The sequence below is a fragment of the Carettochelys insculpta genome, chromosome 9 (assembly GCF_033958435.1).
Source record: "Carettochelys insculpta isolate YL-2023 chromosome 9, ASM3395843v1, whole genome shotgun sequence".
Lineage (NCBI taxonomy): Eukaryota > Metazoa > Chordata > Testudines > Carettochelyidae > Carettochelys > Carettochelys insculpta.
Window position 1 is genome coordinate 34,954,227 of NC_134145.1, and position 26,570 is coordinate 34,980,796.

General features: G+C 42.3%; 1 protein-coding gene across 1 annotated transcript; it reads right to left on the bottom strand.

Moving 5' to 3' along the window:
* Positions 1-8,249: 8,249 nt before the first annotated feature.
* F3 (coagulation factor III, tissue factor) lies at positions 8,250-20,629 on the bottom strand. Its single transcript, XM_075002777.1, has 6 exons — positions 20,183-20,629; positions 17,022-17,136; positions 13,206-13,390; positions 12,541-12,722; positions 12,246-12,405; positions 8,250-9,487 (listed from the first exon to the last, which is right to left on the bottom strand). The coding sequence occupies exons 1-6, from the start codon at positions 20,268-20,270 to the stop codon at positions 9,342-9,344; spliced, it is 876 nt and encodes a 291-aa protein (XP_074858878.1). The 5' UTR covers positions 20,271-20,629; the 3' UTR covers positions 8,250-9,341.
* Between the last annotated feature and the right edge of the window lie 5,941 nt (positions 20,630-26,570).

Consider the following 26,570-nt stretch of genomic DNA (forward strand, 5'->3'; position numbering starts at 1 on the left):
ACTCATCCAAATGTAAGAAGCAAGTTTTGCTGCGTCTGTATTAGAAGAACACCATCAGGTAGAAACCAATTTTTGTCACTTTAGAGAAGTATCACTGTATATACATTCCAGACATTGTTGTTTTTTCATTAATTCATTTTATGCTGTTGCTATTCTAACTGATATGGTAGCATGTTCAGTTACATTTTGGACTACTATAGTATTAGGTGTTTTACTGCCACCTCTAAAGTCCAAGCAACATGCTTTCAAATTTAATTTCTTAGTGAGATCTTACAATTGTATTGGACTCATAACTAGGTGTCATTTTAACACTGAAAGGAATGAGCAACCTTTAAGTAATTTACATACATTTCTTTGGAAAGACAACTATTGGAGTTCTCAATACTCAGAAAGATTAACTGAATAGCTATTTTATGGTGTAATTTTTGTGTAGAGCAGTGTTGAGTAACACACTGATCGTACTGTATTTATTAATACAGCAAATCTGTCTGTGAATCACAGTCCCATTTCATTATTCTTAATACCATATAGGGATAGAAGATGCTAAGTGCCTCAGCCAAATTCATCCCTGGAATAATACCATCAAAGTTAGTTGAGGGAACATGGATGAGCCTTTAGATTGGTTTTATAAAGAGCAGGCAGCAAACATTACTTACCAATTATAAAACGATATGCTACACAAAATATGTTGGCATAGAAACTGTTGCACAGAACATGGAAGTCTTAAATCTTTTTTATGCCTGTTTAAGAATTCAGAAAGATACTGAAAAAAAACACGGTATAAAGTGTTGACACAGAAAGTGGCTGTTGTGGTCAGAGACAGCTACCTGTGAGAACTGATAATGTGGAACATTTGTGGGAGCAACCAAACAAAATATTGGCTGTGGCCACACTTGGCCAAAACTTCAAAATGGACATGCTAATGGCCAAATCAGAGGATGCTAATGAGGTGCTGAAATTAATATTCAGCTCCTCATTAGCATGCTGCCGGCCATGGCACTTCGAAAGTGCCGCTTTTGATCGTGCATGGCGTGGCCACACGGTGGTCCTTTTCAACAGGACCCCGCAGACTTCGAAATCCCCTTATTTCTGTCACCACAAGTAGAAACACATGCTGTCATCTGTGGGTAGCAGTGAGTTTTCTGCTGATCAGCTGGGTGAATGTGAATTTCTCTTGTACGGCTGCCCAAGCAGTCAGCTCACAGGGAGCACTTGTCTGTCTATGATCAGAGTCTCCAAGCTCCTTGGTAAGCTGGTTGAGACTGCAACCCCTTTTAACTGGCAGCTGGTCTCCTGTCTGGGCCACAGGCCCTCTGATTCCTGCAATCAGGGGTTAAAGTGGTTCCCAAGCTGGAGCCTCCACCAAGCATGCATCTTCCTCGGCAATGAGCACAGAATGAGTGGGGTTTCTTTTCTTTATACTAGTGAAGCATTTGGAGCATGCCCAGACTGGTCTAAGGGCCTGGACTTACGCCACCCATAGGGTGAGATTTACTCTTTCGTAACTAGTGGGGGGCATGGGCCTGTCACAGGCCACTTGGCTACATCTTCCTCTCTTCCAGCTGGTAAAGTAACTGTTATGCCAGTGATCTCCAACCTTTTCAGTAACCTGGCACACTTCAGTGAGACAATTCCACAGCACACCCACTTTTTTCAGCTGAATCAGTTGCTCATAAGCATCACATTTACTCACATTTACTGTGGTTGCAGTCTTACTACAGAGGTTTGCAGCATCCTAGTGCATACAACAAGCTAAACAAGGATCAAATGCATTAATGTTTCAAATCCACTACAGAATACACCATCTTAATGAGAACAGACACATTTTCAAAATCTGCTCAAGGCCATGCTAGGGATGTTGAGTAAACAAATAACAACTGAACACAGGCTCCCATCCCCACCAGCTTGTTGAGGTCAGAACACATCATTTAAACTGCGTCCCAGCTCCAACAAGCCCTCACCTTCCCTCCCCCACCCTTGCCACAGGAAGGGGAGAGGGTGGGCTCCCCACCAGCTCGTTCAGACCAGGAAGCAGCATTTCAGCTTCCTCCTGTCATGAACAAGATCCTATGAGGTTGGCATTTCCTCTCAAGGTGGCTCTGCAAAGAAAACCACTGTTAGGCCCCACTCATCCTTTTTTCTTTCTTATTGCTATGGAGTTGGCATGTTATCACAGTTCAAAACATTGTTGCTGACACTGTTACGACCGGATGATTATAGTCAAACACTCTAGTATATTTGTAGAAGGGCAATGTGGTAACTATGTAAGAGGTGAACCCTTAACAGGAAGTTGGAAAGACTGAGCTTGGAGATTTTGTTGGTGAAGTAGGACATATGCAGTGGGCCCACATCTGGGGGGGCAGGGGGGAGCAAGTAAACTTTTCATGCATAGCGACAATGGAACAATGCCCAGGGATGTTGGAGGAGCTCAACCATCTTTGATGCTTCAGAATTCATTCTCCATGAGTTGAAAAAGGAATGACAGCACTCCACTTGCTGTATGTGAAGCATCCTTACAATGCACCAAGAGACAGAAAAGTCCGGTATGTTGATGGGCACGTTATGGAAGGTTTTCTGCATTGGGAAAGGTGACAGTACAGTAAAATTCCTTTAATCCAGCATGTCCAGGACCAGACAGGTGCTGGATTATCAAATTTTCTGGACTATTGGACATCACCATAACCCCCATGCTCTAGATCATACCCTCCTGTCACGGCTAACCACTCACTAGCTTCTTCTCTACTCCATGCTCCTGCAGCTTCTTCACCAACCCATTCCTTCTCAACTTCTTCACCCCCCTGGCACTCCTGCAGCTTCTGCACCCCCGTGTATCTCCAGCTTCACCTCCCCTGCATGCCCCAGCTCCAACCCCTGCATGCCCTGGCTCAACTCCACCCCCCAGCTCCCCTGCAGCCTTAACCCACCCCAGGCTTAGCCCCATTGCTCCCAACCCAACACCCAAGTCCCCTGACTTATGCGAATTCCGAGGCATGCATATCTTGGGGGATGCCAGACCACGAGGATTTCTGGACAGTCAGAGGCCAGATGAAAGGAATTTTACTGTGTTTTGCAAGAATTCAGAAGATCAAGAAAATTTGATACAAATAGAATTTAATTTTCTTTCTTACAGGCATCAGTCTGATCATTCAGACAAAAGGGTAGATAGTTTTATTACCATGGGCAGCAGGTACTGTAGGTAGGGGTAAGTGGTGCATGCACACTGCTCCCAACCCAGGGTGCTTCCTGCAGAGACTTGGGGCTTCTGGGGCGCCTGGTGCTGGCCAAGGCCTGTGGGTGCTGAGGCTGTACTGTATGGGAGCTGAAGCCTCACCCCTACCCTAAGCTGTCTAGCGCTGGGGCCAGAGGCCATAGTGTGGGTGCTTCTGGCTTGAATTGGCTTGTGTTGGGTGCTTCTGGCTTGTGTCAGTTTGTGTTGGAGGAGGAGGGAGATGACCTTAGGCACAAGGGGAAGGGCTAGGGACTAGCCACTGCTGTTTACTGCCCATCCAAGGAATGTCAATGTAGCCTTATTTCTGGTAGTACTTTTAGGCTAGATCCTGAGATAAAATGTGCCTACTGCTCAAACAATTTAGAAGAGCAAATTATGCAGACTAGATGGAAGATGGTCTTGGAGTGAGCTCCTACACCAATCACTCAGGCCCAGGATTAGCATGATCTAAATTGCTCAAGGAGTGCATGTATGAAATGCTGCTACTCCTATAGGACTACATACATGGCAAAATAATAAAGAATTGGGCTCTTTATGTGTGATAATGTCTATGGCTATGTTCCTGAAGTGGCTGACTATAGCAGCCTCACAAGGAGGGGAGCTGTCTGTACTCTTGATGTTATGCAGAAACAAATGAAATGTAAATTAAACGGAGAGGCGAGAAACTAGATCCACTGCCATTTTTGCTTCAGCAAATTATCTGTGATATGATCTGAATGCAGATACCACCATATTGTGTAAAAGCTATTCAGGCAAATTAATTACATGTTTCGTTCTTATGTTTTGAAATGCTCTCAGAGGTTCTATCTGGTATTGCTTAACTATGGTACACTGTACTGAAGTAAATTTAAAAATTATGAAACTACTTTTGGCACTATGGTTTATTTTTGGAGGCATGAATGAAAAATATTTTATGCAATCTCAATGGAAAATATTAATTTCTCCATCGATGTTTAAATGTTATTGTTCTGTTGGTGAAATATTTTAATGCAGAAGTGAGCACATATTCTCTTTATAAGATGACTAATATACAACTAAATTCGTGGCTTAAATATTTCACTGTATAATATGGTTGAACATTTAGAAAACATATAAGCATCAAATTTATAGCACCTACTGTAGGAACTGGAAAAGCAAATCCTCCTGGGCTTAGGTTGGTGACATCACCTCTACTTAGCAACTGATCAGAAATAATCATCTTATTAAAATTCTGTTGTGTGTGCTGAAGTAGGGATTTTAAAAAATCCAAGCACAATAATCCCATTTTCAATAGGGTTTATTGTAAATGTTTAGTTGAAGGAAAATTAGGGTTAGTTTGCCATTATTTTGCATGTGTGTTTAATTTTGGCAGCCAGGAGTAGCTATGAGGAGCTGGAAAATGCTGACAGTATCTTAACTGGGTGGATCCAAGGGCTGAGTAAATGAAAATTTGGTATGATTGGAGAATGAGGCTCTGTTCATTGCACCAGCCAAGCAGGAGGAAGTGCTGGGAGGAGTACGGCTTACCAAAGCCAGAGCCCCTCCTGTTTTTAGGAGAGGGTAAGAAGCTATGTTTCCCTCACCTTCCTCTCCTACCCTACTTCCCACCTTAATATTCAGGTCTGATAGTGCTGAGATGCAGAGGGCAACTCAGGGGAATATTTGAGTTCAAGAGAGCAAGAAATGCTTCCATAAGTGGTGCTTACGCTTCAGTTACTTAGAAGGGAGGGAGAGGAAAGCAGGCACAGGCTAGTACAGGTGGTGAGAGTTAGGAAAGAAAGTAGGTGATTAGAGGAAGCTGTTGAGGAAGCAGTAGAAGGCTGCATCTACACTAGGAATTGCTTTTGAAAGAACAGGGCCTTTTCTGAAACAACTCACAGAGTGTCTACGTGCAAAGTGCACTCTTTTGAGCTGAAATCGAAAGAAAACAGCACTTTTTCTGATGGCCCTTTTCCTCTCGCCAATGAGGAAGAGAGCCATTTCTGAAAGACTTTCAGAAAAAAACACGTGTAAACACCCCGGGGGCTTTTTTTGAAAGAGCAGTCTTCACGGCACCGGATTTTTCAGTCCCCAACCCATTCTTTCAAAAGAGCAGGACCTGTGTGGATGCTCTCTATTGAAAGAGCAGATCGATTTTTTTATCCACTTTTTTGTGTATGGCTGCAATGTTTGGGAGTATTTTTTCAGAAGAGCTCTTCTGTAACATCTTTCAAAAGATTGCTGTAGTGTAGTGTAGTTGTAGCCAGAAAGTTCTGGGATATTCCAGCTGTCTGTGGGAGCACTTTTTCATTATCCAGGACTAACAAGAAAAGCCCTGGGCTCAGTTTCTTGGCCCCAGCAAATCCTGGGATTGGAGCAGAGCATACAGAATTGCTGATGCCTCCCCCACTGGCCAGTAGTCCATAAAAGAATGTAGCAGAAGAGAAAGGACCTGACCCAGAAAAAGTAGTCAAGTTACCATGCTGGTTTTCAGATGTCAGGTTCCAGTAAGTGGAAGCAGCCCCCAAGGTAAATTTTTAATGGGGTTCACAGACTCATGTCTCTGTTTCCTTTGAATCTGCCTAACCCAGCCTGGACATGTTGCTGTTAGAAGCTGGGGAGTGACATCAGGGATGCAGAGTGACCCTCAGTCCCAGCAAGAGAGACTGAATTGCACTTTGTGGTCTGAAGGGAGAACATCCTGACTGGAAATTTCAAAATGGAGCTTAACTGAGGAGAAGTGGATGGTCCTCATTAGGCTTGAACGGTCCCTTCTTTGACCACTTAAGTGGAGAGAAACATACATCCTCCTCCTCCGTACAAGGCTTTTTCTTGTATTATATTTTGGCCATCTGTACAGTTTCATACCACATAAATGCACACAATAAATCACAAACAAGGAAAGGGTATGATTCCTTGCTGCATAACTCTCTGCTGTTAAACATGCTGAACTAGTTACAAGGAGTAGGCGGATGTGATGAGAGTAGGCAAATATTAATTGAGGTAACTATGGTAAATATAGTTCTGTATGTTCAGTACTCTTATCTGGATCCGCTCCAGCTTATCTTACTTCCTTTTAGGCACCCTCTCCTAGTGAATTCAGTGAAGCTCCTGTGCATGACAGGAGAGACTACTTTCATGTGCATAACTAATCACCCTAATCAAATTCAAGGCTATGTTCCAAGTTCTAATTTCTGTACACCCAGACAAGCCCTTTGAAAGCAGTGGAGTTGTGCAGGAACAAGTGAGATCACACTGTGGCCCTCTGCTGATATTAATCTGCTATACATATTCTTTGGTATAACTAATAGCCTCATGTTGCAAGGCTCTGGAATTGTGCTGCCATGCTGAACAATAAACAGCATTACAAAAATGCAGGCACCTAATCTCTCTCACAGTTTATCACTTGTGCAATGCTGTAACTGTTTGTCCAGAATTGTCATATGAGTAGTGATCCAAGTTAATCTCATAATCACATTATTTTCCTTTCATGCCATTCACTAGCAGACTTGGCACTGCAAAGAGTTTGCTATACCGGAAGTGAAATTTACATTTTGCTTTGTTGTTGTGACACCTAGCTTACGTCCTGTAAAGTTTCAGTAGATGTTAGTCTGACATGTTAATAAATTTGGTACTTGAGTGGGCATCACAGTAAAGACTTGTTGCATTAGTAATTGCCTAAGGAAATGCATACAAAAGATGGGAAAACCAGTAATGTCTAAAGGAGAGGAGGCCAACTGGATGTAGCTCTCCGACTGAAGGATTCTCTAGATCGGGGTGGCCAATCAGTGGCTCTGGAGTCAGAAGTTAATATGTGGCTCCTTGCATAGCTGCCAGCTCTGGGAATAGAGCCACAGGCACCAACTTTCCAGTGTATGTGGGGTGCTTATTGCTCAACCCCCAGTTCTGCCCCAGATCCTGCCCCCCCACTCTACTCCTTATGGACTAGATCTGTGGTGTCCAGCACACTAACCACAGGTGCCTGTTTTGCTGGTTTAGTGTAGCTAGTTGGCTTGAATAAATATATTTTCAGAATAATGTGACTAGTTCTCTACAGCAGTAGCCACTATATGTGGTTTTGCTTCAGAACTGATTGGACTCCACAGGTCTAGATGGTGCTTGGTCTTGTCATGAATGGACTTGATGACATCTCAAGGTTCTTTACAGTTCTATGATTCTGCCCTGTTATAAAAACTAATATACAACTAAAAGCACAGGCTGGCTTATTTTCAACAATTTTGTAAGTTTCATGACTACAGTAGGTTGACTGTGCCTTGAAAAGGACTTCTTGTTGTTCTTGAAGATACAGACTAACACAGCTACCTCTCTAATCCGTGAAAAGTAATGTTGATTCTCATCAATTTGAAAAGTCATCTAACGTATATAGTAAGAGTTGACAGCCGAGACCTCTCAAGTGAGTTGAATGCTCTTACCACTAAACTGAATGAATAACCTCATCTCTGTGTTCCCCCTCCACCTTCTGACATGACCTTCAGTTTCGTTGCCAGTTCACAAATCATGATGATATCAAAAGTGTCAAGAAAATAGTTTGAATCTATTCATTGTGTTGGTCAGGTATTGCTATGAGGATGGAAATATGCTGGTCTGCAAACCACTTGAGGGGCAATTGCTTATTATATATGCCCCCCAGTATGTGCGCCATTGGAATAGGTTACAGGACACACAGCTAGACAAACTGGGTTGTATTCCTAGCTGTAATCACTAGCTTGCCACGTTGCTTTAGCAAAGTTATGAAATGTCTCACTGACTCAGCTAATCTATTTATTAAACAGGTATGTTGCTATGTTCAGTTCTTTACCTTCTTTCATATAGCAAGCATGTAATGCAACCAATAGAGTTCTACATCACTTGACTGCATGTTCTATATTACAAAGCAATAATCTGGGGTCCAAGTTTTTAAAAGATGCCAAGCTCTGCTCCACATATTTCTTAGATATATGCTTAACTTTGAGAATTAACATTACCCTGCAATAATGAACCTTTACTTTTTTCCCCCACATTCACCTTTATTTCAGTAAGAAAGTATATTAAAGTTACCACAATATATACAAATATCACCAATATAAAAATTATTCCAATTTATAAAAATTATAAATACATAAATAGTAGTATGAGATACCTCCATATCACATCACCCAAGTAGTTCATTTATACCCCACCTTATAAAAATAAAATATTAATCTCTTAAGTGTTTAATCATCAGTATAAAGTGCTAAATTCTATTTCCAATTGAATATTTACAAGAAATTAGTTACATATTGATTCAAATTGATTGCAAACAGTGCAAGTTAATCACTTTTAGCAGCTGGACTTGACAAAAGTCTAGAAGGGTAATTCCGTATCTGTGTTGTTAGCAGGTGCCTCTTCTGAAAATGTCTGTTAGAAGCTTAGATCTGTTGCATTATGGTTTTGAATGTTGGTTTTTGATATGGTACACTCATGTCCTCAAAGGTGAATTTGTTAGGATGTCATATAGTCAGTCATTCATTTAGTTTTGGTAATCTGTATCAATTTACATACAGAATAAACCAACCTATATCAACTTGTACACAGAATGAACCAGTCTAAAATTGATCTATCCAAAAAAGTGCAGAAAGAATAGTATTGTTTTCATATCTGTGAGCTAGTATTTCATCAACACATATTTCATCAGTTTACTAACATTGTTAAAATCAAAACAAAACAGGATTTAAAATGTAGGTTTGCTTTAAAAATATTATATATATAAAAATAAAAGTTTCACAGAAACAGCAAGTGTTCCTTTACACTTATGTAAAGGCTAATATGTAGCGACAGTAGTTTTTTCCACCTCATTAAGTACCATAAGCTTTTCTGTCTGGGTACGCAGCAACATTTGAAGTTGTAACAAAAGACATTGACTGTGTCTACACTACAAAAATAACTTTGAAGTGGCTTACTGTGACATACAACTTCAAAGTAAGCAACTTCAAAGTACAGCGTCTACACATACTCCATTGCCGGGAATGGAAGTTGGGCTCCCTACTTCGAAGGTAACTTCAGAGTAAGGGAAAACGTGTGTAGACTCTCTCCTGGCTACATCGAGGTAGTGCCTAACTTCTAAGTTAACTTCGAAGTTAGTTTCTAGTGTAGGCGCGCCCATTGTGTTTTTTTCTTAATCATCATTAAGTGGCATGGTTTCTTTTTCCTTTGCAGTTTTTGTTTTCTTGCATTTACACAGGGTCACAGATAAAACAATAATTGTAAGGAGGATTACAATGGCAGCAGCTGCTATGATAATAAATACTTCGATTCCATACTCTGTTTGGGGGAGAGAGGTGGGAGAGAAAAAAAAGCAAGCAAAGAATTAATAGCTCATCAATACATATTGTTTTATATATAGTGATCATAACTAACATGTTTCAATCTTACAAAGGTATTGAATCTCTCTCATGAGGTGGCAAGACCATTTAGGACTCCATCAAGCCAGTCCCTTCCTATGTGACACTCAGTTTTGTACATCTTAACAGAACTTATTCTAGGGTTTTAAACTGCCAAAACCAAAATAAAGCAAGCAGTCCTGTAGCACCTTAAAGACTAACAATTTTATTTATTATGTAAGGGGCTTTTGTGGGTAAGACCCACTTCCTCAGATTAGGACAGAGCTCATATTTTGACTTGAAAATTCTGTCTTGTTGAAATGTTTTATTTTTGGATTTTGGGTGGATGTACAGCTCTTAAATGCAGGGTCTTTCCTACTCTCTCATGCCATTTCTGTATTTCTGTTAAGGCTGGACTGACTGGTTCACAGGTCACTTACATATGCTATAATCAAGGGCATAATGGAAAAAAAAAAGTCTTCTTCCCTGTGCCAGTCCTTCATTGATTTCTTAATTATTTGATAAAGACATATATTTGCATGATTGGACACATATTTAATGTACATCATTTGGGGAAAACATCTTTAAAAGGGTTGTTGATTAATCAGTTAATGTGATTAACAAAAAATGATTAAGAATTAATTACGATTAATCACAGTGCTAAACAATACCAACTGAAATGTATTCAATAATGTAGATCTTTTTCTACTGTTTCAATAAAATGTACAGTGTTCACCTTCTATTTAATTACATAAGTGTAGTCTCTTTACTGTGAAAGGGTAATTCATGAAATAGACTTTAGTTACACAACCACTCGAAAACAAAGTAAAACTTTAGCTCCTACAAGTCTGCTAAGTCCTATTTCTTTTTCTGCCTATCATTAAGACAAACGAGTTTGTTAACAGTAATGGGAGCTACTGCTGCCTGCTTTTTATTTATAATGTCACCAGAAAGTAAGAATAGGTGTTCAAGTGGCACTTTAGATGGAGTTGCAAGGTATTTACTGCTGAATATCGCAAACATTTGTATGCCCCTTCTTGCTTTAGCCACCATGCCAGAGGACATACTTCCATGCTTGTGATACTCAAAAAAAATTAAAAAAAAAAATTAAAACTGTTACTGAACTCCTTGAGGGTGAACTGTATGCCTCCTGCTCTGTTTTACCTGCATTCTGCCATATGCTTCATGTTATAGGAGTCTTGGATGATGACCCAGCACATTTGTTTTAAGAATGATTTCACAGCAGATTTGTCAAAACACAAAAGGCCAAATGGGCAATTTCTAACAATGGCAACAGTATTCCACCAGGGTTTAACAATTGGAAGTGCCATCTGAAATCTAAGAGGGCTGAGATGTGGCATATGCTTTCAGAAGTCTTAAAAGAGCAAGAGTCTAATGTGGAAACTACAGAACCTGAGTCACCAAAAAAAAAAAAAAAAGTTATGCTGGTGGCATCTGATTGAGATGATAAAAATGAACATGCACCCGTCCACACTGGTTTGGATCATGATCCAGCAGAACCCATCATCAGCATAGATGCATGTTCTCTGAAATGGTGGCTGAAGCATACGCATCTGGCAAGTAAATATTTTACAATGGCAGCTACAACAGTGCTATGTTCTCACTTTCAGGTGACATTATCAACAAGATGCAGGCAGTATTATCTTCTGTAAATTGTAACCAAACTTGCTTAACAAGAAGTTAGGACTGAGTGGGCTTACCAGCGCTAAAGTTTTATATGGTTTTATAATTCTAAGTTCAACTTTTGTGGTAAAGACTTTGCATTACAGTACTTGTATGAGACTAATTAAAAATGATCTTTACAGTGCAAATATTTTCCATTAAAATGTAAAGTATACACTTAGACTTTTTATTCTGTGGAGTAATTAAATCAATGTATTGGAAAATGTAGAAAACATCCAAAAAGATTTAAAATAATGGGATTTCCATTATTGCTTAACAGTGTGATTGATTGCAATTACTTTTTTAATTGCTTGACAGCCCTGATCTTTAAGGTTATGGGTGCTACAACTTGAAGGACAATAAACTTTAAATGATCACTGGCACTAGAGAAAATGGCGAGAGCACAACAAAAAAAAACAAACAGGAGGTCGCCTCAGTCATGTGTGCACCACTCCTTAGTGATTTTAAGTCTTACATAGTTTGTTGTCATGCATATCTAAAGGCTCCATCATGCAAACACTCACAATTGGGCCATTAGTTGGGAAACTTTCATTATAAGAAAAATAGCATTTGTCAAAGGGAGGAAAAGGGAAGGAGGAAATAGATCCAATGAAGGTCTACAATAAATTCAGAAGCTTGGTGAAAAGTTGTCAGTGCAGGCCCACTAAAGAGGAAGAACATCTTTAAGTGAATAGGTAATGGTAGATGGTGGACAAAGGTGGAATGTTCAGAAGCACTGAATGTTAGCCTAACTTGCTCTTACTAGAGCTTGTTGGCAATTTTGTTATATGGTAGAAACCTCACTGATGATTACCTCATCAAGAGTTCTTCTTTTGGGTTTTCCACATGGGAGAGGAAATGGAGCCCTAAGTAATTTAAACAGGACGCTATTTCTTTGGGAATTAATGAAACTTATATACCTCAGTGCTTTATACAGAGAATTAAAAAAAAAAATTGTTGGGATGCAAGAGACAGCAAGACAAATAGTCTATTTACTTGTTTCACCAGGTACATACCATCCAAAATCTCTCTGTGATGATTGGTACATTTCATCATGCTTTTTTGATCTTCGTGGTTCTCCATGCGAGACAGAACAGTTGCCCGTACCTCAAAGCAGTAGTTCTTTCCTTTGTCAATTCTTATTTCAAAACGATTACTTTTTGTTGTTGCCTCTTTCTATGTATAAAGGAAACAATGACACTTTCTTCAGGAAGACATTTTTTGTAAAAGTTTTAGATCTTAATAGCAGAAGGTTTGTAACTATAGAAAATGCAAAATTACAGGTATAGGAAGTTGAAAATAAGAATTTACCTTTCCTGTACTTCCATCTTTCCAATAATAGAGTGTATATTCCAAGTCATTTTCAAAGATATCTCTGATACTTTTAAAGGTCTTATTGGGAAATACATAAGGTGTAAGTGGATCTTCAATGGCCACTTTCAGCGTGGAGTCAGTTTGTTCAAAAGTTTGAATCTTTGGTCTTCCGATTGTAGCTAACACACATACAAAAACAGTTTTTAGAATTAATTCCAGGCTTAGGAAGAAAATTATTGGTAGTATCTTCTTCACACATCATTCCCCACTTCCACCTTTAAAAACAAAACAAAACAACCCACCTCACCCACAGACAAACCAAGCCAAAAGTCCCCTAAACATATTCTACTTTTGCCAGGTTTAAACACGGTGCTGGTGTCACACAGTGACCGGCACAGTCTATGCCTAGTAATAACATTTCAACCCAGTGCACGGCATTCACACAAAGTTCTAGGCACCACTTAAATCCTATGTTAAGGATAAGTGGTGCAAATCAATGGAGTGAGATTTCAGGGATAGCTAGAAGATGGTCAAGCGCCACAATGACAAGAATAAGAACCTAAAAATACCTCTATGCTCAATCCAAAACCCATTGAATCAGTGGTGGTGACACAAAAAAGTGACGTGATATAAACAGACTATTACCAGGCAATCCTACTTACTCTGATTGTACGGTGTGAATTTTGGGGAGATTGCATAAGGTGGCTCTTCAAAGTTGTCTGTTCTTGTAAGCATTTCAGACACTATATGTGCAGTATAGGTGTCTTTTACGTTCTTCATTTTGTCACTAACATCACACTCTGTTTCTTTTGTGTAGATGCACACTTTTTCCCAGTTTGAGTTGATACTGAAAGGAACCAAAAATGAAATATTGATAAAACACTTTCCAAAGTTTCATGCATATGCATATATGTTCAGGCATGTCTTCTATAATGCCTAGGATATAATAGTTCTCAGTAACCATCAAAGTCCACAATTTTTACAATTTCTTCTAAATACATAATGCTTGTACCTGTATACCCTAGTCTGTGAAATTGAGGAGACTAAACCATACCAGGCAAACGTGCTAAATTCAAAGTTTGAAAAATTGAATTAAGCAACTAACATTTAACTCTGAGGCTGGGTCTACATGTTCCCCTTCCTTTTGAAAGGGGCATGTTAATGAGCAGGTTCGAAAGATGCTAATGAGGTGCTGCAATGAATATGCAACGCCTCATTAGCCTAATGGCAGCTGCGGCAATTCGAAAGTGCAGCTTTTGGAGTCGCTCGCCACCCGTGGAGACAGGACCTTCCGAAAGGACCCCCCCTGGTTTTTGAAAGCCCTTCTTCCTATCTGGTGATCGGAAGAAGGGCTTTCGAAAACTGGGGGGGGTGTCCTTTAGGAAGGTCCCATCTGCAAAAATGTCAAGCTTCTATGGATGTCTAAATGGCAAAGAGAAGGGTGCAGTTCATTTATTTTTTCATAAATTAAAACAAGCATATTTTTATTAAAAAATATTTGCAAACAGGGAGAAAACATCCCTCTTTGCTTCTTAATTATATCAAAAGGAGCAAAAAAAATAAGCTTGTGTGTTTCGTTTACTATTTAAAAACAGAAAATATCAAATGTGGTCTCCTTTATTTTTGCTGGAGAATCAGAAATAAGTATCAGGGCTTCCATGTAGTTGAGTTGAAATGACAGAAGTGCATGTGTGTTCGTCATAATTTTTAGTTAAATTGGAGTTTGTTCAAATTTAAGTTTCTTGCGATGTTGCAATTCCATTGCTTTCCGAGTGGTTTATAGAGTCCTTGAGAAGAGACAGGGAAGATATTTTATCTTCAGAAACAGGAAAAATAGCCAATCCATGTTTCAGGGCTTTTTAAATCCACAGTAAGGAATCAAAAAAGGACATATACTTTTAAAGTTAGGTTATCTTTAAAGAGGACATACTAGCCACCCTCTGGCCTCTGCCCACCAAAAACCACCTTTCCTGTGCACGCAATTATTCTTAGCACAAACAATTTGGCCATATCTACACTAGCCCCAAACTTCGAAATGGCCACGTAAATGGCCATTTCGAAGTTTACTAATGAAGCGCTGAAGTACATATTCAGCACCTCGTTAGCATGTGGGTGGCTGCGGCACTTCGAAATTGACGCAGCTCGCCACTGCGCGGCTCGTCCCGACGGGGCTCCTTTTCGAAAGGATCCCGCCTACTTCAAAGTCCCCTTATTCCCATCTGCTCACAGGAATAAGGGGACTTCAAAATTGATGCGGCTCGCTGCCGCGTGGCTCGTCCCAACGGGGCCCCTTTTCGAAAGGACCCCGCCTACTTCGAAGTGCCACGGCTGCCCGCATGCTAATGAGGCGCTGAATATGTATTTCAGTGTTTCATTAGTAAACTTCTAAATGGCCATTTACATGGCCATTTCGAAGTTTGGGGCTAGTGTAGACATAGCCTTTTTTTTAAAAAATCTTTGGAGTGTTAATTTATGTACGTAATTTGTAAAAATTAGGCTCCAAGGTTTGAAAATACAAAATGCTTGTGCTAAGAAGAGTAATGTATTTATTAGCACAGCTGCGGAAATCTACAAATACTTATATTTACAAATCCCATCATACAGCTATCTCTACAGTTTAGAAACTAAACTACAGCCCACACACTTGACATATATTCTTTGAAAGTAATGTTTATTTAAAATTTCTTTGTGTAGTAGGTCTTTCAAAGCTTCCATCCTTTTAGAAGTTTTAGCTTTCTGGTGAATCATTAATTGAAATTAAGTATTTTAAGGACTCTTCTGCTTGTGAACCTACATTCAAGAAAATTTAAGAGACTTGTTCTTGAATTAGGACCAAATCCTGCTTGCCTTACTCGCACAAATGATCAGATTAATAATCATATCGATTCTGTTAAATTACATACAAAGAGAATTTGTTCCTATAAGATCCAAATAAAATTAAAAAGGACAAAAGTTAGGTACCTAAAGATAAAAATAGAAATCTATTGGGGTTCCATAATGTCTGGCTCTTGCATTGCAAGTTAAATGAGCAGACTGCTGTACTTATATGGAGTACCACTAAGATAGATGGTGTGGTTGCAGCAGTGAATGTGTCTGGATTGAAGTGCAGGATTGGGACCTTTGTCCATTTGTGTTGGTAGGTTTGGGCCCTTGTGTTGCATTATGCCAGTAGTATTCAACCTCTTCCGTTTGTGGACAGTGTTCCCTGTAAGTAGAGGGAATGGGCGGCCACCCAGGAGAGATTCAGTTGTCGCCCAGCTGATTAGCAGAGTGCCCACAGTGGGCATCATGTATTTTTACAGGTGGTGCACATATGCACGTCAGTGCATATAACATTTATTCTGCACATGGACAGAAAAATTAGAGGGAATACTCTTTGGGGACTCTTAAAAATTTCAAATGGAGGTATGTGCACCTACTTTAGAAATCTTAACAGTCTGTGACCCTCAGTTTGAAAAAATCACTGCACTATTACGTCCTTTTGCTTAAACAGTTGGCTTTATTAAATTTTAAAATGCTGTATAAGGAACATGACAGAGTACATTTAACCTCTCACCCAGTGCTCACAGAGAAAAATCATCACAGAAGAGTTATGGCATATTTCACCCTTTACTCATGAAGGTTAGCCTCCAGTTGTAGACACTGGCACATGCCAGAAACTGTTACAATACAATGCTTTCCAGAAGTCTAGTGTGCAGACAGTTAATAATGTAGTCTCTTTCAGGCATGTTCAGTCATTGCCTTCATAATTCATAGACTGTGTGCACAGTAAAGGTTTCATATTCATCAACAGAATATTGTAATTAAAATAAAATTAGGTACTCAAGATGTGCTTGTTTCCTATTAGTCCAGTGTTTTTAAGAACTCTAACATTAATTCTGTGAACCATGAATTGAGGAAAATCCATGCAATTAGATGGAGAGATTATTTTAAGGTTATTCAGCAAGTCTAAATAACACTGATCCACTTTACTAATGCATTAATCATTAAATTAGAATAAAATTAATCATATCTATGTCTGCAGTTGCTTTCTCAACATTAAAAAGAGGGAACTGTTTTGGCAGATTGAAAACTGATTTTTTTTAATGTAGAGGGTCACATTCTACCTAGTCTTTGTGAAGGGGTTGTAAATGGGTACAAAGATTTTCCAGTATCATGTGACCTGTACTGAAACCCCAGAGTCACGTCTAGATCCACACATTTTACTTCTAGAATGTGCTGAATCAGACCCCAGAAAAAGGTACACCTGCATCTGGAAGCAATCAGAACTCAAAGTAGAGACCACAACTTTCTCATAAGCATTGATTTGGATTCTGTGCATTATATTCAAGACATGCAAACATTCTGCCATGACTATACTGTTTTCTGCCTCAATCTCAAATGTCTTTTTATTATTGCCATTCATTACAATCCAGTGAGCATGGACAGAAGGGCATGGGTACATCGGAAACTCATACTTACAATCATATTAAACTTACCCAGATATTGCTACTGTATAGACATAGTTGGTTGGCTTGGGTTGCCACTGCAATATTGTTTTGAAGTTGATTGATGACCAAGTTATATTAACTGCTGTTGGCAGCTCTGAATTACCTTTAAAGACAAAAAGAAAGAAAAATGTGATGAACTCCCAACAGCGTGACTCCAGATTTATTGCAACGAAAAGTCTTGTGGCACCTTATAGACTAACAAATATTTTGGAGCAGAAGCCTTCATGGGCAAAGACCCACTTCATCAGGTGCATGAGTGGGGGGTATTTAAAAGAATGGGATCCCAGTAAATGGGAGGGCCAGAGCTAACAAGGTCTATTCAGCAAGGTGGAAATGGCCCATTATCAATAATACGTATCAAAAGAGGAAAAAACAAGTCAGATCACACAGGGGAACATGAGCCATTGTCAGAGTCTAATGGGGAGATATTAACACGTAGGGCAGAGAAGCTGTTTTTGTAAGCTGCGAGCCACTCCCAGTCTCTGTTTAATCCTTGATTAATGGAGTCAAATTTGCACATAAACTGCAGCTCAGAGATTTCTCTCTCCATTTGATTTTTGAAATTTCTTAGTTTCAGGCTGCTACTGAGTGTCCAGGGAGATTGAAGTGTTCCCCCACAGGCTTCTGTACATTACCGTTCCTGATGTCTGATTTATGTCCATTTATTCTTTTATGGAGAGACAGTCCAGTGTGGCCAATGTAAATTGCAGTGGGGCATTGCTGGCACATGATGGCATATACTATATTAGTAGATGTGCAGGTAAAGGAGCCCTGATGGTATGGTTGATGTTAGGTCCTGTGACGATGTCACTGGTGTAGATAAGTGAGCAGCATTGGCAGCGAGGACCATTGCATGGACTGGCTCCAGGCCTAGAGCCACCTAGAGCCACTCCAAATTTGGCTCCATTAACCAAGGATTAAACAGAGACTGGGAGCGGCTTGCAGCTTACAAAAACAGCTTCTCTGCCCTGAGTGTTAATATCTTCCCATTAGACTCTGACAATGGCTCATATCTCTGTCTGATCTGACTTGTTTTTTCCTCTTTTGATAATGGGCCATTTCCACCTTGCTAAATAGACCTTGTCCGCTCTGGCCCTCCCTTTTAGCGGGACCCCATTCTTTAAATACCCCTCTGAAACCACCCCCCTCACTCATGCATCTGGTGAAGCGGGTCTTTGCCCACGAAAGCTTATGCTCCAAAATATCTGTTCGTCTATAAGGTACCACAAGACTGCTTCTTGTTCTTGAAGCTACAGGCTAACACGGCTACCTTTCTGATACATTTATTGCATTCCCTATTTAGCAGATGTGAGATTTTTTTATGCATATACAGTATAGTGGTTTGTGGGGGGGGGGGGGGGAAAAATCACAGAAATCTTACTCATTTTTTTTTTTTTTTTACTCCTGTATGTGGGAAGACAGTTCCTCTCCTCCCACTTAGTGATCTAAAACTTATGTAATTTAGCATAGTTGTTTCCTCTTGCCCCCAAATCATATGGGCAGAAAGACTACTGGATACATCTAGGAACAGTTCAAAATTTTGCTTGCTCGTAGTGTTTCTGCTGTTTAAGCAAACACAAATGTTTTATAATGAGTTTGAAAAGACTTGAAGGGTATGTAATATTTTGCATTCTATCTGACATTCATATATCATATACAGTATAGCTAAAATCCATATAACTATAGTGTAGAATCCAGTAACAGTTTCCTGATCCTTATTCAGATAAATTCTTAACTGTAGTAATTATATATCTTATTGACTTTTTTTTTTTTTTAAAGCAAACTCAGGCAAACTGCACACCAAAATAAATGCATAATTTCATCTATAAAAAGTGGTTAGTCAGTAAATTAAATAATTATGTTTATGTAAGCATGTTTGTATTGTTCTATACATAAATAAAAATTAGTAGATAAAAGTGCACATTTTACTGTTTAGTATTAAATTTCAACCATTTCCAATCACAAATTGGACTAGAAGTATGTGAAAAACATACAGTAGCCAAAGCGGGGGGGGGGTAGTGCATTAAGAAGTCATACACTCCACAATAAAATGGAAATAGTAGTTTCTTTATTTTTATAATTTATTTCCTTGTATGAATAATCACACTCTATGACTATCACCCACTTGATATGCTTTAAAAAAAATAGAGCCAAAAATGAGAAGTATCAAAATTGGAGGTATTGAAAAGAGATGCCAAATAATACCAGTAAGATGTTGGTCTGTAACCAGTACATAATAATTAATAAATTTATTACCTGTCTTTTCTTCTCTTTGAACCATTTAAAATATATTAACATCACCCTCTAATGTTCTTATAAACAACCCTAAAGCTGAATTTTAATTTTGAAATTAAAACTGTACTAAAGGGAGAAAAATATGGGGCACTTCCTGGAAAGGGGACTGTGCAAACCCTAGTGCTCTCCTGGGCTCCACTGGGATCAGTACAGATTTCAGCAGAGCCTTGTTAAGTTCACTGGTGTTTCATGAAGCTACGGGATCCATTTGTGGCATCTGCTGCCAAACCCACAGCTCCTATGTCCCATAGAACAGGCCGGCTGAGGTCACATGGGAGTTCTGACACACCAGTCGGATGCATCTGATGCAGTGGGTCTTTGCCCATAGACGCTTGTGCTCCAAACTATCTGTTCGTCTATAAGGTGCCACAGGACTCCTTGTTTTTGCAGATACAGACTAACAGGGCCTCTGAGGTTTGGCACATTTGTGCACTTCTGGCCCCCTCCAGCTGCAGAAGAACTGTGTGTGGTTTATGGCCATTGAACTTGCCAGGTGCAAAAGCCAAGCCAGGCAGGGCCTCCGGAGTCCACGTGCAGGGCACACTGCGCAGCCACGTTCTTGGCTGTGGGGTCTGACCCTGGAAATCTCTCTGGCCGCATCCCCAGGCTCATGCCGGACGCTATCCTCCAGTCTTCACAGCCACAGCAGCCCCAGGGAAGCATTGGTGTGTCCCACCCGTCTCGGCACCCCGTCCCCCTGTGGCCGGCAGCCCCCCCGCACTTCAGGCTGGCCCGGGACAGGCAGGCTGGGCTGTGGAAGCGGCTTACGCACCGCTGGGCATGGGGCGCTGTCCACCGCCGGGCGCGGCACAAGCTGGTGGCTCTGGGCAGGCAGCCGGAGCAGCGACACTCACCTGTGCAGTAGCCCAGCTGGGAGAGCAGCGCGCCCCAGAGCAGCGCCCGGCTCCAGGCTGCGGCTAAGGCGTCCAAGGCGCTCGCCATTACTCGCGCTGCGTGGCAGGTACCCGAGGCGACGGCCAGAGCAGAGTCTGCCCAGGAAGTGGCGGGATCCTCTTTATAGCCGGCCGGGGGAGCAGCGGAGCAGACGGGGAGGGCTTGAGGCTGAATCACAGGCGGTGATTCAGCTGCTGCACCCGCCGCGCGGAGGTGCGGAGTTCAGAGCCGCTCCCCTCGGCCAGGTGCCTGCGCCGCCCGGCGGGGCTGTGGGCTGGCCCGCGGACGCTGCGTGTCCCAGGGCGGATGGCGCAAGGTGGGGGCCGTCGGAGAAGTGAAACCCCGGTGCGGGCGCTTCCCCTCCCCTGCCCCCGCCTCTCCTGCGCCGGGCGGCAGGGGGCGCAGCACTGCCGGGGATTGCTGCTTGCCTGCTGCGGGCGGGGGCCCTTCGCATGGGGGCCTGTATCCTGTGCCTCGGTCCCCTCACCCCCAGCGCCCTTCCGGCGCCTGAGTGCTGGAGAGGACATAACAATGGGGGGGATGAAGGAATTCCGAAATCAGGCACATGAAGGCGTTTTGGACTCTATTCTGAGGAGTCCGATAGTGGTCAGGTCCGGGGGCCATGTACCCTCGGAGCAGGAGCTGGTGCGAGGTTTCCAGGTGAAAAGGAGAGGGGGAGGAAGGAGTGACTTTGAATACGCCTGTTTTTGCGGTTTCTTTCTTTTATTTGGTGCCAGGGTTTCCAGGTGGCAGCAGTACAAACTCACTGACCCTGGGAACTCATACAAGGAACAAGCTTCAGGTACTTATGAGCCAAGGCACAGCTGCCAGGGTTTAGGCCTTTAGCTCTGCAGGAGGCACCCAGTGAGCCTCTGGGCCCCCTTCCCCCTTGGCAGAAGCCCCTACTGCACCACCCCTGTCTGGTAGGTGGAGACTGGAGGGGGGGGACACAAACCAAGGAGTGGGGAAGCTCCTCCAGCCCAACTTTAACAGTACAAAGAGGGGCATGTGGCTCCTCCACTACAGTTTAGCTTCCCTGCCATCAGCTGCTCTTTCTTATTCCCCCAGTATTGGCTCCTTGTGATTAGAATTGCAGGAAAGTTTATAACAGCCCCCAGGATAGCAATTTAGTGTTATGCTTCATTACAAATTCAAAACTTGGGCCAGGCAAAACACATCTCTTGAGTGCCTGTGGGCTGCTTTGTGGTTATAGGAGACATGCACAGATAATTGGTTTACATTATTTACATAATCTGAAAATATGTAAAACTGTGAATTGGGCTGAGTTGTGCTTTTTTGCTTTTGGTCCATTCAGAACCCCAGGCTCAAATAAATATTTGGGAAGTATGACCCCCATCCAAATGAAACCAAAGAAGAGGGTTTGCATGAGGTCATTTCCTGTTTGTACACAGCTCAAGGGAGGAATTTGTGAATGTGTACCATAGCCATCTATTGGAAATAATTTCCTGCTCATGTAAAATATTAGCAAAACTAGAGGAATTGTTCTTATTTAGCAAATTAGAAATGTGTAGCTTTTCAAGGACAACATCTTCTGTGCATAGGTGCTGGAAGTAAGGGTGCTGGAAGTGCTGCTGCACCCGCTGGCTTGAAGGGCTTTCCATTATTTATAGTTTGGTTCAAGTGGCTGTCAGCACCCCCTCTAGACAAATTATTCTGGCATTCCTGTTTCTGTACAGACTTTCTTGCTTTCCTGTGATGATAATATGATATGGACCATTCCATAAACTGTCCTATCTATGTTTTCTTTCTCCCCTACCTCTACCTTTTTACATATTTAAGTATTTATACAGCACTCATCACCATGGTATCTGAATACTTCTCAAGTGTTTGTAGAGTTAGTGTCATAAAAGGAAGGAACATACTGTGACAGTTTTACAGGTGAAGTGCTGAAAAGATAAGCAAGTAGCACAAAATCATACAGGAAGTTTATAACCATTGGACCAAAGTCTTCTGAGTCCCAGTACAGAGTGTGAACCACAAGCCTACCCATCTTCCCACTACATTTTTCTGAGGTCTCTCTCCATCTCTTTTTTTGACCAGGACTACTCGGCCTCACTTTTTTTTAAATTCAACCTTAAAAACAGGGATCTTTATGGTGCATGTGGATACTAGATAACCTCTTGTGCTCTTCTCCCTGCATTCCACCTTCCACTATTTCTCATGAGCCCTCTGGCTGCGGTATTTCAATATGGGATATGTTTGGTGATCTGAAAAGTGCCAAATGAATGTCAAATAGCAGCAATAGTATGTATAGAAAATACTAGGACATGAGAAAGGGTGTGTACATTTTATAATAGGAAGCTGACTGTTTCTCTATCATCAAAGTTGATTTGACAAAATCTAATAATTGTAGTCTGTGGGAAAGAGAGAAAAGAGAAAAAAGAGGTTGAGAAGAATGAGGAGGTCAGCATTTGTGTATGTTTACAAAACATTTCAAGTTTTAATTGCTTTTACTGGCCGGCTCAGCACATGAAATCTTTGAGTCAGTTCTGCCTTGTAATTGAAAAATAAATATTTAAGACCACACTAAATTCAGCCCCCCCCATGTTGCAATATAATTAATCTAATCTACTTTAAGGTGCTTATAAATGTCATGGTTTAAAACAATGAATCGGTATAAGCCACACAATTTCTAATTTTTCTTCATTATTTTTTATTAAATTTCAACATTGGATCCCATTATGCAGCTGCACTTTTCCAGATGAAAGTTTGCATTCTTTAAATGTATATAGCGTTCTTATTTTATATGTGGGATTAGACTGGCTTCCGCAATAAATACTTTGATTACAAGATTATGACCTTGTAAATTCTGTAGTCTTATTTTTTTCATTGGAAGAGACCTTTATATGGAGAAATCTTTTCCCCTTGGTTACAGAAAAGAGCCATTTACATGACATTTTTATGCTTTTTTAAACTTTTATTTCCATTTAAATTTCCTTACAGGTTTGCTATAAGGAATGGAAAGTAAGAATGTAAGAATGGCTATTCTGGGTCAGGCCAATCATCCATCTTGTTCACTGTCCTGTCGTCTGAGAGGAGCCAGTGCCAGAGGGTTCTTGAGGAATGAACAGAACAAGACAATTTATTGAGTGATACATCTCCATTCACCCAGCCCCAAATTCTGGCACTCAAAGTTTAGGGACACCTTCTGTAGCCACAGATACTACAACAGCTATTCATAACTAATGCATTTGGTAAAGTCCTGCTTCTATTTCAGTGGATGTAAGTCAGTTGTCCCCATATATTAAGAGATGCATCTATATGTCAGTGTCTGGGCTGACCATCAGTGCTTGCAGCCCCCTTGCCAGGCCTTTGTCTTTCCCATGAAGCAATATGCAAAAGACCATCCACTTTTAAACAAAAGCAAACATTTCTGGTGTCCAACTGTTAGTTGCCGGTTCCTATGATTTTATCAGGAGTCTTGCTAAATTTAGTATTTCTATGAAATCTTCCATTCCTGGAATCTCACTTTTCATTAAAAAATAAAATATGCTCATAGAGCTCATGTTTGCAAAGAAAAGCCTGAAAATGTGACCTGAATATATCATAAAACAGCAGTTCTCACCTAGGAGTCTGTGCTCCCATGTGGGTCCACAGGTCCTTTGTGGGGGGCATTGGGGCTGTGCAGCTGAAACCTGGTGCCCTGAGCCCTAGAGTCCCCCTGGAGGGCTGAAGCTGGGAGAAGCACAGGACTGAAGCTAACCCCTGCCCCCAGTGCTGGCAATGGCATGGAACTGAAGCTAGTGTCCACCCCCCAAGCCGGCAGCAGCATTGGGCCGAAACCAGCATGGCTCACTACATTCCATCCTTGATGCTGGGGGGCAGGCAGTACTGAATTCCCGAGCCCTGGTGCTCCCCATGGGCAGAAGCCCTGACCCAAAGGGTAGAACTGCGGGGATGCACAAAAGTTTTTCCCCTCAGACGTGGTGTCTTACCCAGAATGGGGCAGTCGGAGGTCGCTCCACCCTCCCTTCCAACTTTCTTCTTTCTCCGAAGCCCCTCAGGCCCAGCCAGAGTTAAGCTGTCCAGGGCACCTACTCCTCTGGCTAGCACTCGCATGGAGCAGGTGGCTGTGGCAGTCCTGTGTTGGCTGCTGATGCCCGGGGTTGCAGCTAGCCCTCAGTTCCCAGTCCCCTTTATCTGTTTACACAGCCAGGAACAGCTGCATCTGTGGGGGGATCCATCTCTGGGGTAGGGCCAATTTCCCTCTAATTTTTTCCATCCTTGTGCAGAATAAACTTCGTTATGTGCACCAATGCATATGTGAAGATGGACTGAGCTGTTGATTGACAGATCTCATCTCCTGTGATGCTGTTGGTGAGCAACTAAACCAATCCTTGATCAGCAGAGCCGATTACAGAGGTCACATAGAAAAACCTCCAACTGGAAGCATTTCACATTCTTTTCGGATCCTATATTTTTCCTGTAGTGCCTTGATATACTGATTCTCAAAGCATTTAAGAGCCTGTGCAGTAGTTTGCTGCCAGGACAATCTGTCCTGAACTAGTTTCTAGATCATTGGGAGATATGTCTCATGACTTCACACTGGCCTTTAAGGTATCTTTATAGCACTTATACTGACCACCAATAGGGCACTTTCCATGAGCAAGTTGGCCACAGAAGACCACCTTTGGTATCTGTGTATCATCCATCCTCATAATGTGACCAATCCAGTGAAAGATTGCTTCCATGCCCACAACACCACACAACTTAAGAACCTCCGTTTTAGGAGTTCTGTCCTACAAATTCACAGACAGCGCCTATGGAACTAATGAAGTGTCAACATATGACAACGATATATTGTCCATGACTGTGAGCCACAGATCAGGATATTCAGGACAACTGCCTGATAAACTGCTACCTTGGCATGGAGTTTAATACCATGGTGTAGCGAGGTGTTGTGGCCCCCCCCGACTCAGAAGCAGAGGAGGCTGCTCAGAGACGCTGGTGAGCAGGCCCTGAGCCAGAACACCTGTGCCCCACCCCTCAGAGGGAAGAACCTGGGGCCAAAAGGGCCAGGGGTGGGGCTCGAATCCAATTAAAGGACTGGCCTCCAAGCAGGGCAGAGGGATCTGATCAGGCTCTTGGGCGCTGGACTAGGCAACCCAGCACTGACTGGCGGGCCGGCAAGAGCCTCCCACCAGTGGCCCAGACCAGCCTAGGCAGCTGCAGCCCAGCCTGCCATTGGGCCAGTACCCCAACTTCCCTGGTCTACTGGGGCCCTTGCGCTTGCAGTGGGCCCCCTCCCCCAAGGCCCTGCCTGGTCCAGAGAGACTGCCTGTGGCCAGTTACTGTGGCACAGTCCTGGAGTCCTCTCTGATACCCGCGGTGCTGAGGCCTCCAACCGTCCGATTCTTACAGTCCTTCCCCTGTTGGACTATCTGAACGATGTCAAGATGTCCAACTGGCCAGACCTGCCAAGTGCTGTCTACCCAGAGGAGACCCACCTGCCTGAACATGCTGACCAATCTGACTGGGACCCCGGGCTGATGGAGGTGGAGGTAGGAAGTGGGCCAGGGGACGCTCCACCTGAGCCCATGGGGGTGTGTTGCAGCCTGGATCCCCACTACCAACCTCAGGGTGAGAGCAATAGTTACGGCCCCAGGCTGGGATGCAGCAGAGTGGGAGAGCCTGCATTTCCTTACCCCACCTCCCCAGAGAGAGGCAGCCCCTTGCCTCTCCTGAGCCACCCCGTGTTGGTGGCTAGCTGTTTGTCTGCCACCCTGCCCTGAACTGAGGGCTGGGCTTCTGTACTGTGTACCTGCCTCCTTGCCCTGAACTGAGGGCTGAGCTTCTGAACTGCTTACGTGCTACCCCGCCCTGAACTGAGGGCTGGGCTTCTAAACTGTTTGCCTGCTGCCCTGCCCTGAACAGAGGGCTGGGCTTCCTAAGAGCAGGCCTGCCTTGTGCAGCCCATTAAAGGGGACAAGGCCCCAGGGTTGGCCGGGTGCGGAGTGGGCAAGCTGTGGAGGCCCACGTTGCCGTGGGTCAAGGACGCTACACATGGTCATTCCATAGTAACAGAGAGATAGCCGTGCTGGTCTATATACTGTCAAAACAAAAAAGCAGTCCAATAGCACTTTAAAAACTAACAAAGTAATTTATTAGATGATGAGCTTTTGTGGGACAGACCCACTTCTTCAGGTCGTAGCCATACCAGAACAGACTCAATATTTAAGGCACAGAGAACCCAAAATAGTAATCAAGGTTGACAAATCACAAAAATTATCATCAAGGTGAGCAAATCAGAGAGCAGAGGGTCAGAAAGTGGGGGGCAGTCAAGAATTAGGTAAAGCCAAGTATGTAAAAGAGCCCCTATAATGAGCT

Coding starts and splice junctions, on each gene's coding strand:
- F3 (XM_075002777.1), bottom strand. CDS start 20,270: ATGGCGAGCGCCTTGGACGCCTTAGCCGCAGCCTGGAGCCGGGCGCTG. Junction 12,723..13,205: donor ATTCACACCGTACAATCAGA/GTAAGTAGGATT, acceptor TATGTGTGTTAG/CTACAATCGGAAGACCAAAG. Junction 9,488..12,245: donor TCACAGAGAGATTTTGGATG/GTATGTACCTGG, acceptor TCCCCCAAACAG/AGTATGGAATCGAAGTATTT.